General features: G+C 39.5%; 1 protein-coding gene across 2 annotated transcripts in view; it reads left to right on the forward strand.

Moving 5' to 3' along the window:
- The window catches only part of LOC113033382 (spermatid perinuclear RNA-binding protein-like), a 97085-nt gene that overhangs the window by 34845 nt on the left and 46753 nt on the right, over window positions 1–15487 (forward strand). For both annotated transcript variants that reach the window (XM_026187122.1, XM_026187123.1), the window contains exons 2-4: window positions 2787–2905; window positions 13007–13236; window positions 14588–14753. In XM_026187122.1, coding sequence (XP_026042907.1) covers window positions 2903–2905; window positions 13007–13236; window positions 14588–14753 — 399 coding nt within the window. In that variant the 5' untranslated portion in view covers window positions 2787–2902. The remainder of the gene's footprint in view (window positions 1–2786; window positions 2906–13006; window positions 13237–14587; window positions 14754–15487) is intronic.

The raw sequence follows: 15487 nt of genomic DNA on the forward strand, positions 1-15487 counted from the left end.
ACACCTGCTTCTAGACTTTTTAAAAATAATTTTAATTTTCACAAATGTGAAATGGATGATCTGATTGGATTTATAACAGGACAGATTCCCCTGATTGCATTAATTTCCAAGCAATAGCTAGAGATTAAATCACAACAGAAACTTGGGTGCGTAACAAGCTGCTGACTTTCTTGTGTATAAAGTACAAAATCCAGAGTCTAAATTCCTGAATATATTAGAAATATTTTGGTAAAGAGTTGTGGAAAGACACTGATATGTTTTGCTGAAATATTCTGCTCTTTTAAGACAATACGTTTATTGGTTTATTCATTCTTTTCAGTTATTGTGGAATGGAAAGCAACATTTCAGCAAAGAGTCGACCAATCACACACATTACTAATGCAAACTCCTCACAGAAAGTGGTTATGAAATTCAAATCTAGAAACAAATAATGCGCCATTGTGGCACCTATAAAAAAGAAAATCACTGCTCAGAATAATCCCCCCTGGGATTTACAGAGTATGTGATAGGTTACAAAAATTAGGTGGTGAATGATGGTTAGCTTTCAATTCAGTTTCATTCAGTTTCATTTCATTTCAAATCTCAAACAGTCACCTCAAGGCACTTTATTTTGTAAAGTTAAAGCCCTAAATTATTAGAGAGAAAACTCCAACAATTGAACGATCCACCCGTGAGTAGGCAATTGGTAACAGTGGGAAGGAAAAACGTCATTTTAACAGGAAAAATCCTCTGACAAAACCCGGCTCAGGAAAGGCCAGCCATCTGCCAAGAGAAGAGAGCAGAGGAAGGTGGGACAAAAGAGACACAAACGAGAGAGCTGGAGTTTAAAATTACTGACACATAACTGTAAACAGGACTTTAACTCGGGAGATTGTGGTTCATGCCCTGTGTTATTACTAGAGATGGCACGATACCACTTTTTTATGTCCGATACCGATATCATAAATTTGGATATCTGCCGATACCGATATGAATCCGATATAGTGTTTTTTAATCAACAAAACTGTTTTTTAAAATATCTTGCTGCATTTTGTATAAGTTCATACTCAAGTTTAAAACAACAACTACACTAAAGCTATTCTGTTATACCTGTATACAAAAAAAATATTTCATAGTTCAGCAATACTGATCAATCTAATAAACTTAAACCTACACCATCCTCCCTATTCTGGTATTTTAAAGAGTACTTAGCGTAAATATTAAGCAACCTAACTAATAGGGTTCCAACTCCCAGCAACAACAAAAATAAATAAATAAAAAATAGGGAACCACCCCTCACGCGCCACCTCATGATGCTTAATCGACGTAATCAACCTTAATTTGATGAAGTGTGAAAAAAATGCACAGAAATCAATTCTTTTTCAAGAAATATTAAATAGATTCAACATCTTTCTTCAACAGAATTGCAGACTGCACAGATGGTACCTTCCCAAAGGAAAAAGTACTATAGCTTACTAGGGTATATATATTAGACTTAATAGTCACTATATACAGTAATTGACTTCTATTCATTTTACATCAAATTAAAACTTTGGGTGTCAGATAATTATTTATTAAAAGCTCGACATTTTAAATGAGAATAAGAAAGAAAAGTATGTCTTTGTGCCCCCTTTTCCCTGTTAATGCCCTATCGGCCCCCCTGGCTAAACTTTGCTAGATCCGCCCCTGCACAGTTACAGCCGTCAGCTGTAGAAAAAGATCCTGGAGTAGAAAGTAATATTAAATAAATTCTAACAACAGCTTATCAAGCTTAAACGTGCTGCTGTTGTTCAGCCGCTGGTTTCCTCTTTCTGGTGCAAAGTGGGCCAAAAACAAACAAGACAGACGGACTCCCGACAGAAAAGCCGATCAGCTGATCATTAAGCAGTTTCACGATTGAAGTAGCAGCCGGAGAGTGAGAGGCAGTCGCTTGTTAAGCTTAACGCAGGAATGCTTTACAAACATTCAGAGATGGACTTACACACTTGCTTTACTTCTCTCGGGGATAACTTTGTCGGAGATGAAATGCCGGGTTGCTAGCGAAGCTCCAAATGCTATCCAGACCACGCCACAGCCGCTCTATCACGTGATGCATACTGCTCCGACGTGCTAACGTTCTGAGGTGAGTTACGGTGTGTTGCAAGTTTTGTGAGGTGGTTTCGTGATATTTAATGGATCGGATTACATTTTTTATTTTTCTCCGATATCCGATCCAGTAATTTAGGTCAGTATCGGACCGATACCGATACGTAATATCGGATCGGTCCATCTCTAGTTATTACCATTTTTTTATTTTCAGAGTAGAATTTCTGAAACAACAGTGGAGTCTGTGGCAGATTGACGTCAGCAACGTCAGATTTACGTCCCGCCCTCACATAAAAACTAAAAGATGTGGTGGATTTGTGGAAAGTGTGGTTCCACTCCAATCTTTGCTTTACTCTGATGCTTTTCTGAAAGTTTTCTCAGTTTTCATACCTTCTGTTTTAAGTCCACTATAGTTGTACGAGAATGGAAGATTTGTGATTAATAGATGTGCAACATGGAGCACAATGTCCAAAAATGTGACATTTGGGATTATTGTTTAAGTCTTGATAATGCAGCTTCACATTTATAGCATGTAGCTGATGTTTATTCAGAGCAGCTTAGAATAAGCTCTAAATCCTGGATCACCCACATTATAAGCAACAAACTGTACAAATACAAAGATTAAAGCAATACCAGCAATCCAACAAATGAATAAACTCTCTGAGTGTGTGGGTGTAACAAAGGTTAATGGAGGACTTAATCTTTATATTTTGTCTCCGCAGTGAGACTCTGACCGAGGAGCCGACAGTCGAGAGGTGTTCGACTGCATGAAGAGGCCGAGTGACGGGACTCTGGTCCTCACCTAAACCCCTCCCACGACCTCTCCAAAAGCCTGGACATGGTGAGTCTCCTGATTATGTCTGGTGTTTGTATATTTTGTGTGTTTAGCTATCAATAGTGTGTTTCCAGCTGTTATATACACATATTCACCTGTAGTGTGAAGACTGATCAGGTACATGATCAGTCAGCACGATGACCGATCATGTCTACCTCGTTCAGGGAGAGGAAAAATACATTGAAAACAAAATTAAAATGCTAGAATTCTCCAGTATAGCACGACAACTTGATAAGAAGAATAACTCTACTTTTCCATGTCCTATTTTTGAGAAAAAGCTGATTGGATGATGCCCTGTGATCTTATCACCCCAATCATAGCTGTTATTAATGGTTATCAGTCACATACACATCCCCAGTGGGCATCTTCTCTCCCGTTGAGCAGGCTTCATAGACTCTTACCATTCATTGCAACCACTGACCAGCGGAGAAAACCAGATTATGTAGACATCTAGTGGTTGTGTGAAGAAGTGCATGTAAAAGCTCTGATGGTAAATGCTGTGATAAATGTTGTGACAAAGTTTAACAGGCTGGGTTTTAACCCAGACTGTGATTTATTTTTTATTTCCTCACCCTAGAGCTAATTGTCAACAACTGCAGTTCCTCTAGAGGCCACTTGAGGCTGTTTCAAAGGGAAGTAAATCCCTACTGACTCCCAGGTTACAATGATAAACTTTACAGCTAAAATAATAATGTACCACAAAAAAGGTTTTGGTCTGTATGCCTTGTTCCCTCTTTATATCGGCTTTATGGTGGATTGTTTCTTCTCCACTGTTGCTAAGGCTTTAGGTGTATGAGCAGTCAAACACCTAGTCATACAACACGGGCAGCTGTTCTTGTGATGCTTGTGGTTCTTGTGCCCTTTGGACCATTTATAATGGAATTATAATGGAATTATCTAACAAATAATTCCAGGAAGTTTGGTCTTGAGATTAGTCTGTCAATTGGCACTAATTGGCACGCAGGCCTCTGGGCTTTCACAACGCAGTCTTGTACTTAATGAATGACAACAAGATAATCACTGCATATTGGGTACTTTCAGAATTGCCTTAAACTTTTATGGCATAGGTTCAAGAAGCATTTGTCATGAATTTTAGTGCATGTTGACATGGTAGCATCACACAGGTGCTGCAGATTTTTCAGCTGCACATACATGATATGTATGTTCCAACACATCCCACAGGTGCTCTGTTGGGTTGAGATTTCAGAGATGCTGTTCTGCTTGCTTTGGTTGAAAGCAGTCATCTGACACTAACAAACACGTCACATTCAAAGACACTTAAACTGCCTTTCTTCCCCATTCTGATACTAATTTTGAAATTCAGCACACGACCTTGACCATGTCTATGTGCCTAAATTCACTTATTTTTACAACCATATGATTGGGTTGATTAGATATTTTACAAACAGTTTATCAAGTACACCTAATGAGGTAGCTGGTAAGTCTAGTCTATGAACCAAACAGAATTTGTGAAGGAAATGTTGTTAAATTGCAATTGAATGATGGATCCAGGCACCGCCACACCTCCAGCCTTCAAATGTAGATTTTTGTTGTTTTCTTTCTGACTCGAGACACAGCAGGAGAAGAAAATAACCACATTTGCATTAGAGTATACAACACTTTAAGCAGAAGAGGCCACCTGCGTCTGATAACGACTGATAACAGTCATTTAGTTAAGTAACGTTTTCACACTCATCCTGATGGTAAAGATTCTCTGAGGTAAACAACATCCAAGGAGTAGAGTCTTCAAGTACTTTTCTGATAAAAGTGAAGCATTAAACACAGTAATGGAGTCCAAGTCTTACACTCTCACCTGTCAGGCTTTTAAACCTCTGAATCACTTTCTCTTAAAGTCGCAGTTTGCACCCGGTCCTTTTGAGCTCCAAACAAAACCGTTTTGAATGGTGCCAGTCAATCATTCCTGGTGCTGAAGGACTCACTAAGAATGGACTGAAAACAGTCTTTACCATCAGACAACCCCCACCTTTTATTATTAGCAGAAAGTATCATCCTGTATGTGTCAGCCTGTAACATTTTGTGTTCACGCTACTTCCTAAGTTTTGTTTTTAACCAAACAGAAGATATTATCTATTGCATTTTTGTTTGTGCACTCACCAGAAATAATGTCTTCTGGAGAGTACTGGCAGGTTAGTGGCTTGTTTATGTGTCAGACAATATAATTAATCGTAGACATTGAATGTGCCAGCCAAAAGGATTGGAAGCTTGTTTATGTTTTGTTGGGGTTTTTTTGTTCATTATTTTTAATTTTGCCATGTTAAAAAACACTTGCCTCCTTTCCTGCTCTGAAATGGTCTAAAATTAGTGGAACTCTTGTCAGGCAGTACGCTGAGAAAACCAAAATAACTGCAATAATGCCTAAAGCTATATTACATTAAATTTCACGAATGCTAACTGTTAAAAAAAAAGTGTCTTTACTATACAGATTTTAAAAACAAATACAAATGTATATTTTACTTTGTGGTGGTCAAAGATTCCACAGGTGGTTTAATTACTTGCTTTCTGTATTTAGAGCACATTTGCAGACTGTCATGAATGAGGTGTGCGGACAGCTGAGGTAGGGCTGTTTGGTATAACGATCTATATCGGATGACGATGTAAAAACATCTATCGTTTCATTTTACGCTATCGTTTGTTTCGTGATGTCGCAAAATAAACTGTTTACGGCAATATTTTTTGATCGTTTTGGTGGTCATTGTAGTGGCTACATATATATTTGTTTAAGTTCTCTCTTTCTCTTATATTTAATATAAGCACATTATGGACGGACAACCGCCTGTTTTTATGTGTTGTTGTTAGCAACGACGGTAAAACCATCACGTATCCACTAGAGCTGGGCGATATGAGATTTTTTCATATCACGATATGTTTTTTTCATTTCAGGCGATAACGATATCTATCACGATATAAGCCAAATAACTATATTTGTAAGATTTAAATGTGCCGTTGCTCACAAGTAAAATGTGAAATAATCAGCAGCTTGTTTTTATTTAAATATTTATTTCCCATAATAAGTTCAACAGGGTAGATGTACTTAAGGAACATGAGACTTTTTCAGATAAATAAAGGCAAATATTGCAAACTACACAAAAGGCAGCCGCTAAAGCGTTTAAGTTTCAAAATAGAACAAACAAAACAGACTAAATTGTCAATTCCACTTAGAAACAAAATATTAATTCTAAAAATAAATCTTAGTTTGTTTTACAGAAGAACAGACAAAACTGACTAACTTTTGTCAATATCAAATAAACTGAGAACTAAAAGGAAATTCTCAATCTCTCCTTGTTGTATAGCTGAGCTTTTCAAACAGTTTTAACAGTTACTTTAGTCTGACAAAAGCCGAATGACGAATTAGCGCTTCCAGTCAGAGACTGAGGCTACGTCCACACGTACACGGGTATTTTTGAAAACTGAGATTTTCCGTTTTCGTTTTAAAAAATAATCCCGTCCACACATAAAGGCAGAAATGAAGGAAAACGCTGCTATGAACATGCCAAAGCAGCAGGTGGCGCTAGATTCCTAACCGTGCAGAAATGTTGGCCAATCAGAAGTCTAGAAGCCTCGGTGGGAAAAAGTAAACAAAGCTGGGGCATAGAAGCAGAACCGAGTCGTATGTGTGGACGGACAGTAACTGTGTGTATATGTAAGCATTTAAACACTGCAGAGAGTAGAATTAACAGAAACAGTATTGTAGAAATTCATTTCACCGAAACAATAACGTGGCGCAGTGTGACGCATGCACCAGTTTATTGTATTTCCAGACTTGCTTTCGGCACAATTTACAGTGCACGCTACTCTGTTTTTTGTCAGACTTGAAATAGCCGAAATACCTTCACACTACGGAACTTCTATGGCTCTTCCGTTTGACAATCTCTCCGGCATTGGAACCATCATCTGTTTTCTCTTCAGTCACGCTCGGTTGATTTTTCTAGTCGGCACACTCATTTCCTCCATTACGCGCTGGCTCCATTACCCGCTGGCTGCTTCCCAAACAAACACACGTGCGGCTTGGCACTTGTGCTGTACCTAACAAGTCACGAGACGTGACGCTGCGGCTGTGATTGGTTCGGCTCTGCGCTACTTAATTTGGATTGGCTGACTTTTTTTTTTTTTTTTTTTGAGGACAAGAGCGGCGAGGTCTATCACGATAGCTTAATTTCTCTATCGAGTAAAAGTTATATCGCGATACATATCGTTATCGTTCTATCGCCCAGCTCTAGTATCCACTTGTTTATTTTCCACATAAACCTTTCACAATAAAGCTCAAGATCCTGTTGAGACTTTTCAAAATAAACTGAATCCCGTGAACTAGTATGCAGAGTGTTTATGGATGAGAAACAAAAAAGAGCCGCCAGGTGCTAAAAAATAAACCTTAGACTCAAACGTTAGAACAGGCTATTCCCCGCAGCACGCCGTGTAATAAATACTCACAAAGAAAACGGCGGCCGTTACAACTTGTGTCTAAAAATGTATTGTTTCATGCATCGGTTAAAACACTCGACTCCAGGTACACCACGCCCAGCTGGAAACACTTCACGCAAGTCGAGCTGCCCGAGATTCACAAAATTTACAGAAAATGTTAAATTTTTGTAATTTGTATCATTATCGGGACTGATAGATGTCTTATATCGGGATATGAGATTTTGGTCATATCGCACGGCCCTAACCTGAGGTCTGATTCATAGTAGGAATTTCTCGCATATCTTAGAGAGGAGATATCTGCAGACCTGAACCACCTGGGTGGACCAAAATAAGTATTTGTAGACTTGAGCAGAATCACTAAAAGTTTCCATCATGTGTCTTTTTTTTCCCGTAAGTGAGCCTCTATATTCAATTTTAAAGTAAATCTATATTCAAAATTGAAAAAATGAATATACTGCTCTTTGCCTTTGGCCACTAAATTAAATAATTGACATGGCTATAGAGTGAGTTCTTAAAGGCTGGATGTAAGGAGTTTTTGTTCTTATTAAATTCAACATCTGGTTAAGTCACTCATTGGTTTCTGAAGCATACAGAAGTCCCATTGACCTTGGCATTTTAAAACTGGATGTGATGAGCGAGTGGATCTGACTGTGATGCCACAAAGTTCAGGTTTAACTCACTTTCGAAGCCAAACATAAGTGAACTACTGTAGTGGCTTGCCGCTTGGTTTAAGCATGCAGCTAAGATGTCCTGAGAGAGCGTTTATGTACATCTTTTTATCAATGAAGAAAGACTTCTGGATCCATATCTGTATATGTCTGCTGGCTTAACAGTAAACCCGGCTGATTTTACTCTGTGAAAACCTGTTTGTGTCAGGTATCATCCTCCTGAGTGATTCCACAGTGAAAACAAAATGTTAAAGGAATTACTTCTGATTTGTATGTTAGATTTAAGTACAAGACATCCTCCGAAAAACCTTGCAATGCAATTAATTAAAGCAGTAGATTTGATTATCTTCTAATTGCAGCGCGAGGTTGAACTCCCAGCTGACTCGTAGGCCACAAACAAAAGGAAGCAGCCCGATATGAAGCCAGGCTGTGATCCAAATCGGCGCCGATGCCATGAAACTCTTAATCTTTCATGTAGATCTTGTTAATGTTTGTGTGTTATGGTTGTCGACGCTGCCCACACTTGCCGCTACACAGCCACGAATGCCCCGTGGCAGTTCAGCGAGAGATTAGCTAGGTCGTGATGAATGACCCCCGCAACTCCAGCACAAGCCCTCGAGATTCGTGGCCATGAATTATTAAAGCACCGTCATAAATAACTCACCGTAATGAGGGGTGCTTACACGCTGCAGGCAGGGAGAACAGGAGGAGAGAGGGGAGGACTGGAGTAGAAGAGGAAGGGATGATTGAGAGAGGTAGCAGTTTGACCTTGGACTGAAAGCCTGCCGTGATGTTCGACCGGCGTACTCTGGCTTGTAAAAGCGAGCGCTGATACGCTTTGCACATCAGCCCTTTTTCATCTACCCCTCAGAGAGATGGGCTCCATCCCTAAGCACATGCCATAAATGTTAATGTTAAGTAACAGCAGCAGAATCTAGGCCACGCACAGATTGGCAGCAGCGCAGGTTGCTTCAGGTGTAATGCTGTCATCGTGCTGACTGTGAGGAATCTTTCTGACACCAGAAACAAGCATTTGCAGCAGCAACAGGAGAAGCACCGGGAATCGAAGTATAAACAGTGTGTTCAAGTTCAAAGAAATCGATTTGGCTTTGGATTTAGTCTGCTTCCTCCAACAGCGGCTTCAGCTTCAGCCTGCTTTCTCTGTAATTAAAAGGAGTTGGCAGTGCTTTGATGATGGTGTTTGATGAGTAACAATGATGATGATGATAATGATAATCCAAATTGCAACCACTGAACCAGTTTTCTGGTATTTTGGCATTGATGACCTTTAAAACTTGGCTGCTGAATATCTGCATATGTGAAATCTGTTATAATCATTGATCAAATTTGGCACTTTAGTGACATGGCCATAAAACGAGAGAGAGAGAGAGAATATTCTGCTGCTTTAAAAGCCTCCAGGTTTCTGGGAAGACCCTTCCTACATATGCAATTGCAGACTTGGTTTTTACCCTCAGTTCAGCTTTGGTCTGGAAGAAATTTGTGTTTTAGCCCCGCCCCCCTCAACATTGCTCTCATCAGCGGCCCCATGTAAACAAAAGGATTGAACAGCAGATGGTTGGGGCTGCAGTGTCTGAGGTGACCATCATGTTGTGTTATATAGTCCTGATCATTTTGTTTTACTTGTTTGGGAAGCAGGTTGTAAATGAGTAAATAAAACTGTGTGGGTGGACCTGTCCTGCATTTTATCTACTGTAAACCACATCAGCAGTTAGTTTGCTTATTAAATGCTCTATTTATGGCTTTAAAAGCAATGGACAATGAACACAAAGAGTAATGAACGCACAGAACACATTCTTAGTTTGAATCATTACTCTGTTGACAGCCTGGTGATGATCCAGATCATCAGCACTGAATAATTTCACTCATCACTGGCAGAGGAGTGAGTTAAGAGAACCTCAATTTCCAGGGTTGTTGTTGGTGAGCAGATTGTTGCTCCACTAACTCAACTGTCGTGACAGAGCCTGTAGAAGCCTGTAAAAGATTCCTGTTATTCAGTAGTTATTACTCCTTAGTTTTCCCTGTAAAGAAAGTAAGTTGTTATATTTTTGCAGTAATATATAACACTAAACTTTTCATATCTCCATGTATCTGTTTAAATCTCTATCCACATAAGCGTAAAAGGAGGGTTTTAGTAGCCTGTTTAAATAAAAGCTGACAGCCAAGTCAGTAAAAAATCAGATATAACCAAACAGATGTTGTGTAGAAATGCAGTCCTACAGGACGGTTCACCTCTGCTGTCGTCAATTAAGCTTTGGCTTCTTGGTTAGGGTCTGCATGCAGTCAGCTACAGGCTTTTAGCATCATAAATCCTGCCTGTGACCACGTTAACGTGTTGCTTTTGTAGAGCTTCGACATGTTAACTGGGGTTGTCACGATGCTAATTACCCAATACTAGAAGATACACAGGAATATATTCAATACTTGATACATTTTTTTGATATGACGGGAAAAAATTATAAAACAAAAATAAAGAGGCATTAACATAAACGATGGCACTAATTTTAATCTGTCGAATGTACTGCAAAGAAATATAGACATTAACATAATTTTAAGATGTATGTATATGACAGATTCTCGTAGGTAGTTAATAAAAAAAACAAAACATTTTAGGCTTTTTGACTTGGTGCTGTGTTTCTGGTGACTTGGCTCCATATTTTCATTGCTGACCAGAGCTGGTAAGGTCGACTACACTGTTTTTGTCCAGCTGCTGCTAGACTTTTCACAGCCTCAGTCTGAGCTTTTAAGAGTAGTGTTACAGTTTCTAGACACAAACACTTGTATTATTCTGTTCTATTAATGTTACAGACAGGGACTGATAATGTTTGATGCCAACTCTCACATAAATATTATTTTATTATTAGCCATAGCTGCTAGCTGCTACCTTAATGATAAGTTAACAGATAGCATTTTTGATCTGGCACAGGTTTTATGCTGGATGGCCCTTCTTGACACAATCTTCCTGTTTATCCAAGCTTGGGACCGGCTGAGGCCGGTGATGCTAACAGTAAAGTGCACCGACCATGTTACCATTTATAAACACTGTTCAGTACCTGAGTGCTGTTAAAATGGGAGCTTTGCTGACCTCACAAAATTTCTCATAAAAGGCACGGTGCTTACCTGTCTGCAGGTGCTGCGGGGAAGTTGTGCATTAGCGGGAGAGGTGTTTAGTATTAATTAATATCTAAATAGTGACTTTTTTCCCCTTAATCTATTTTTTAAAATTGTTTTTCCTTTGTTTACGGTCACGTTTTGCTTTTCCCTCCATGCAATAAGAAGTTGTTGTTGCAATAATTGTCCTTAAATATTGTACACCTCACTGTTCTTCTTATTCTTATTCTAAATGACTTGAGTTTGAGTGAATGTTGCACACATATAATTCTTTCTATCTAACCATCCTGCTAACTGAATAGCTTGCATAGGTAAATAACAACTAGTTTAGTGATTAAGGGTGTAATGTGTGATGTTACCCAACACTGTCCATTCATGAACTTTACATGTATACGTCTAGTGTGGCTACTTGATTATGGCGAAAATCACGTTTTGATCGCGATTACCTAAAATTGATCAGTCACAGATTGAACAATATTAGACTTAACTTTGGAAAGGAAGAAAGTTGTCATCTTAATGAAGTCAGTTTCTTTGAAGTTTAGTCGAAATAAATAAATGATTGTGAACAGAAGCAAGCTTACCACAGGCTGCTAAGGAGTGAAGCACATGTAGGAAGACACTGAGGTGTTTCTACGCCAGACGAGAGACTTTATCTCTCCGGCATGTCCTGGGTCTGCACAGGTTCACGAGTTCCCAGTAGGACATGCTTGAAATGCCTGATCTAGGAGAGATCCAAGAGGCATCATATGCTTAAGCAGGCACCCTAACCACTTCAACTGGCCTCTTTCTATGTGGAGGAGTAGGACCTCTACTTTAAACCCCTGCTGAATGAATTAACTTCTCACCTCATCTCTTAAGCTGACCCCAGTAAGGAAGCTCTTTTCTGTCGATTGTAGCCTTCTTTCAGTCACTAACCACAGCTCGTGACCATAGAGGAGGGTCAGAACAAAGATCAACCAGTAAATTGACAGCTTTGCTTTGAGCCTGGCTCTTTTCACATCAACGTTAATGCGTCTGTCATTCCCTTTCTAGACTCATCCTCCAGAAGAAGCTGTGATACTCAAACTCCTGCACTTGAGGCAACGACTTATAATCTGCACTCCACACTCTGTCAGCTGACAGCCATATTTATTGCAATCAAATATTATTCTGCAAATTATTGTAGCAGTTTTTAGAATTTTTGTTTAATCTTTCTTGTGAGATAACAACGACCGACTAAGTTTCCCAACTAGCCTGCTCACTGCTCAGTCCACTGTTTTGGCTCTCAGGAGCTTTCAGCTACCTCAAGACCAGTTTGATAAAATTCATCACTCTCCAACACTGCCTGTGGAAATCAGTGTCTCTCTGTTGGCTAGGGGCTAATTTCATCCGTGATGTTTGGTGAATACAAAAAAATGTGGATTCACAGTCAGGGAAATGGAGTCAAACATGCTCTCACAGTTGACAGAAAATCAGCAAAAAAAAATTTTCTGCTCTGTGGTTTTGTTTTAATAGGAAACTCTTTCTGTTATTTATAACTGAGAATGTTTTAAACTGTATCTTCAAGTCTTGTTTTTCATTTTAAAACATTTTCTACTGAAAAAAGAAAAAACATTACAGCCTCTTTTCAGTCATTGGGTCATTATGTGCTCACTGGTGTGATATTTATGCTGATTAATAACGTTAGATCAACTAGACCATCTCAAAGGTCACAAGTTGTAAAGGCCATGGGTCTGAGTCCATTTAAGTCCATCAGTGAACATATTTCCTGTCTCCATGTCTTTGAATCTCACTATGACCCTCCACCTGCTCTCTCTGTGTGATTCATGCCTGATGTAAGCACCAGCTGGAAAGACAGTAAAAAATTCTCTCTCTCTCTCTTTCTCTCCAGAGGTCGTTTCGGTCGTTTGCAAACGACGACCGCCACGTCATGGCCAAGCACGCCAGCATCTATCCAGCCCCTGAGGAGCTGGAGGCTGTCCAGACGCTGGTGTCTACTGTGGAGGGAGCCCTCAAGAAAGTCTCTGATTGGATGGATGACCTCAGCAAATCCTCAGGGAAGACATCCACCAATAACGAGGCCGGGGATGACACGGTGGAGGAAGATGCTGCTGAGAAAAAGTACGTCCCACGGCGAGTGCTCTTTAATGTTTGTACCGTGACCATGACTTTTATGTTCGTGCAGTATTTTACTTCAGCTCAGTTTTATAAGAACGCGTTTTCAGAGCGTAACATGACATAAATTTATGTCTTGTTCTAGTTTTTAAAGAATGTTTTTACCTTCAGCTGTTTCCTGTGCACAGCTCGCTCCCGTTATAAAACTGTGTCGTATATCTTCATCGGGTAGTGAGGTGTGATGACTGGGCAATTAAACATGCACAGCGGTCATAAATTCACTGCATTTGGCTTGTAGCCTAAACATCCACACAGAGCTTCTATATTAGCAAAACACCTATATGAAGATTTAGTGCAGAGCTGGTTTTATACAAATAAAAGGGAACCAGGACGGTTAAAGAAAATCTTTGGTTTTTCATGTGATGGTGCAGGTCAGTACAGACACATGTTAGTACACACATGAACTGTTTTTCTTTGGGAGGAGGGGATCCTGAAGGAGCTTTGTGAAGTACACGTGGTACCTGCCCCTTTGCTCAGCATGTCATTCACGATCTGCAGGACTTCTGCAAGTGACACGCACATACACAGATTGAATATATAAATACACCAAGCCTGCATTCTCTTTAATGGTCAGCAGGGGGTGACTCATCTGGTTATAAAAATACTTCTGATTGTACTGAAGTCTATGGGAATGTTTGGCTTCCGTGTGCTTCACAGGCATTAAAAAATATAGTAAAAGTGGGAATGACCTGCATATTACAAAAATCCCAAGCACCCAACAATAATAAAATGGGCCAAATTTAGATTGGGTATCGGTATGCTTTCATTTTTATTTTTTTTATGGAAAGAGCTGCAAAACTCTGATTGCATACTTCATACCACATATACTACACATAAAGCATTTTTAAAAAATGTATTTTTATTAGCCTTGAAACTAATCAAACGTATAATTTCCTACTATTATCTCTTATTTTTCATATTTAAGGAACCATTAACAAAAGTTCTTGTCAATGTTTTCTGTTTTTAAGTTAAACAATTTTTAAATATTTATTGGCCTAAAAAACTAGTGAAAAAGCTAACCAGTGAGGAAAAATACATGAGAAATATTTGTTTTAGCTCAGATTTGTTTAAAAAAAAAAAAAAGAAAAGAAAAAGGATCGTTACTTTTGCAGACAGCAGAGATCGTTCACTAGATTCTTGTTCAGCATTGTTCAATGTTGCTAATCCATTTGGAATATCAGACCCTGTTGAGCAGCCCAGGGCTCGTTCTCTGGCTTCAGTGTGTGTGTTATCACCTCTAAACTCTCTGCATGGCTGTGGGATAATCTGACGCTGGCTGCCTTCCATCTGCCCTCAGGCTGGATGCTGCATCGGTGCTGTGTGGGGTGACGCGTGTCGGCCTGGTAGCCAAAGGGCTCCTCATCAAAGGGGACATGGACCTGGAATTGGTTCTAATGTGCAGAGAGAAACCCACCAAACTGCTGCTCTACACCATCAGCACCAACCTCCCCCTTCAGATCCAGGTACGCTCAGCCACACCTCCACCACTGTGGTGTTCAGCACTCCGCATTTAAAATGAGCCACGCAGCTGAGGGAGGCTTTAAAAAGTGTTTATGATCCAAGCTTCAGTGGAACAACACCCACAGAGGTTGTTTGGTGACATTGAAGAACAGACGTGCTCATAATGATGATGATGATGATAAGACCAGTAGAGGAGCTCTCATGTGGCTCAATGGGACAGTAATGTATAGTGTATAAAATGCATCAGCTGCGATGAATATCAAGCCTTTCCCTTAAAAAAGGTTTAAAGTAATTAAAAAAAAAAGAAAAGAAAAAACAACTTCTTTATAGACAGTTCAAATAATTCTGTGTGCATCCGAGCGAGTGCTTCAATTAATGCTTCATATTAATTGGAAATCTTGGAGACTGTTTTTCACTTTGGTCTCTCCGACCGTCATCATGTAAAATGTTAGCAACCAGGTTTTTTGTGACTCGCTTTCTTTACGACCACTCGCCACACAGTTAGAGGATAGACATTTTTCCACTGTACACTAGTGACTAATGGTTGACATGCAGTGGTGACTGGTCTCTTCGCAGGTGTGACTGAGGCCTTGATTAAAAAAATTTATGTTTTAAAATATATTCATTTGGATTTTTAAAATGATGCAGGCACTCTAATGAACCGTGGACAGTAAATGGAGAAAAGCAGAAATAAAAGTCAAGGTTTCAGACTCCGTTCAATCCAGAATCCAAATAC

Source organism: Astatotilapia calliptera, chromosome 12, assembly GCF_900246225.1.
Source record: "Astatotilapia calliptera chromosome 12, fAstCal1.2, whole genome shotgun sequence".
Taxonomy (NCBI): domain Eukaryota; kingdom Metazoa; phylum Chordata; class Actinopteri; order Cichliformes; family Cichlidae; genus Astatotilapia; species Astatotilapia calliptera.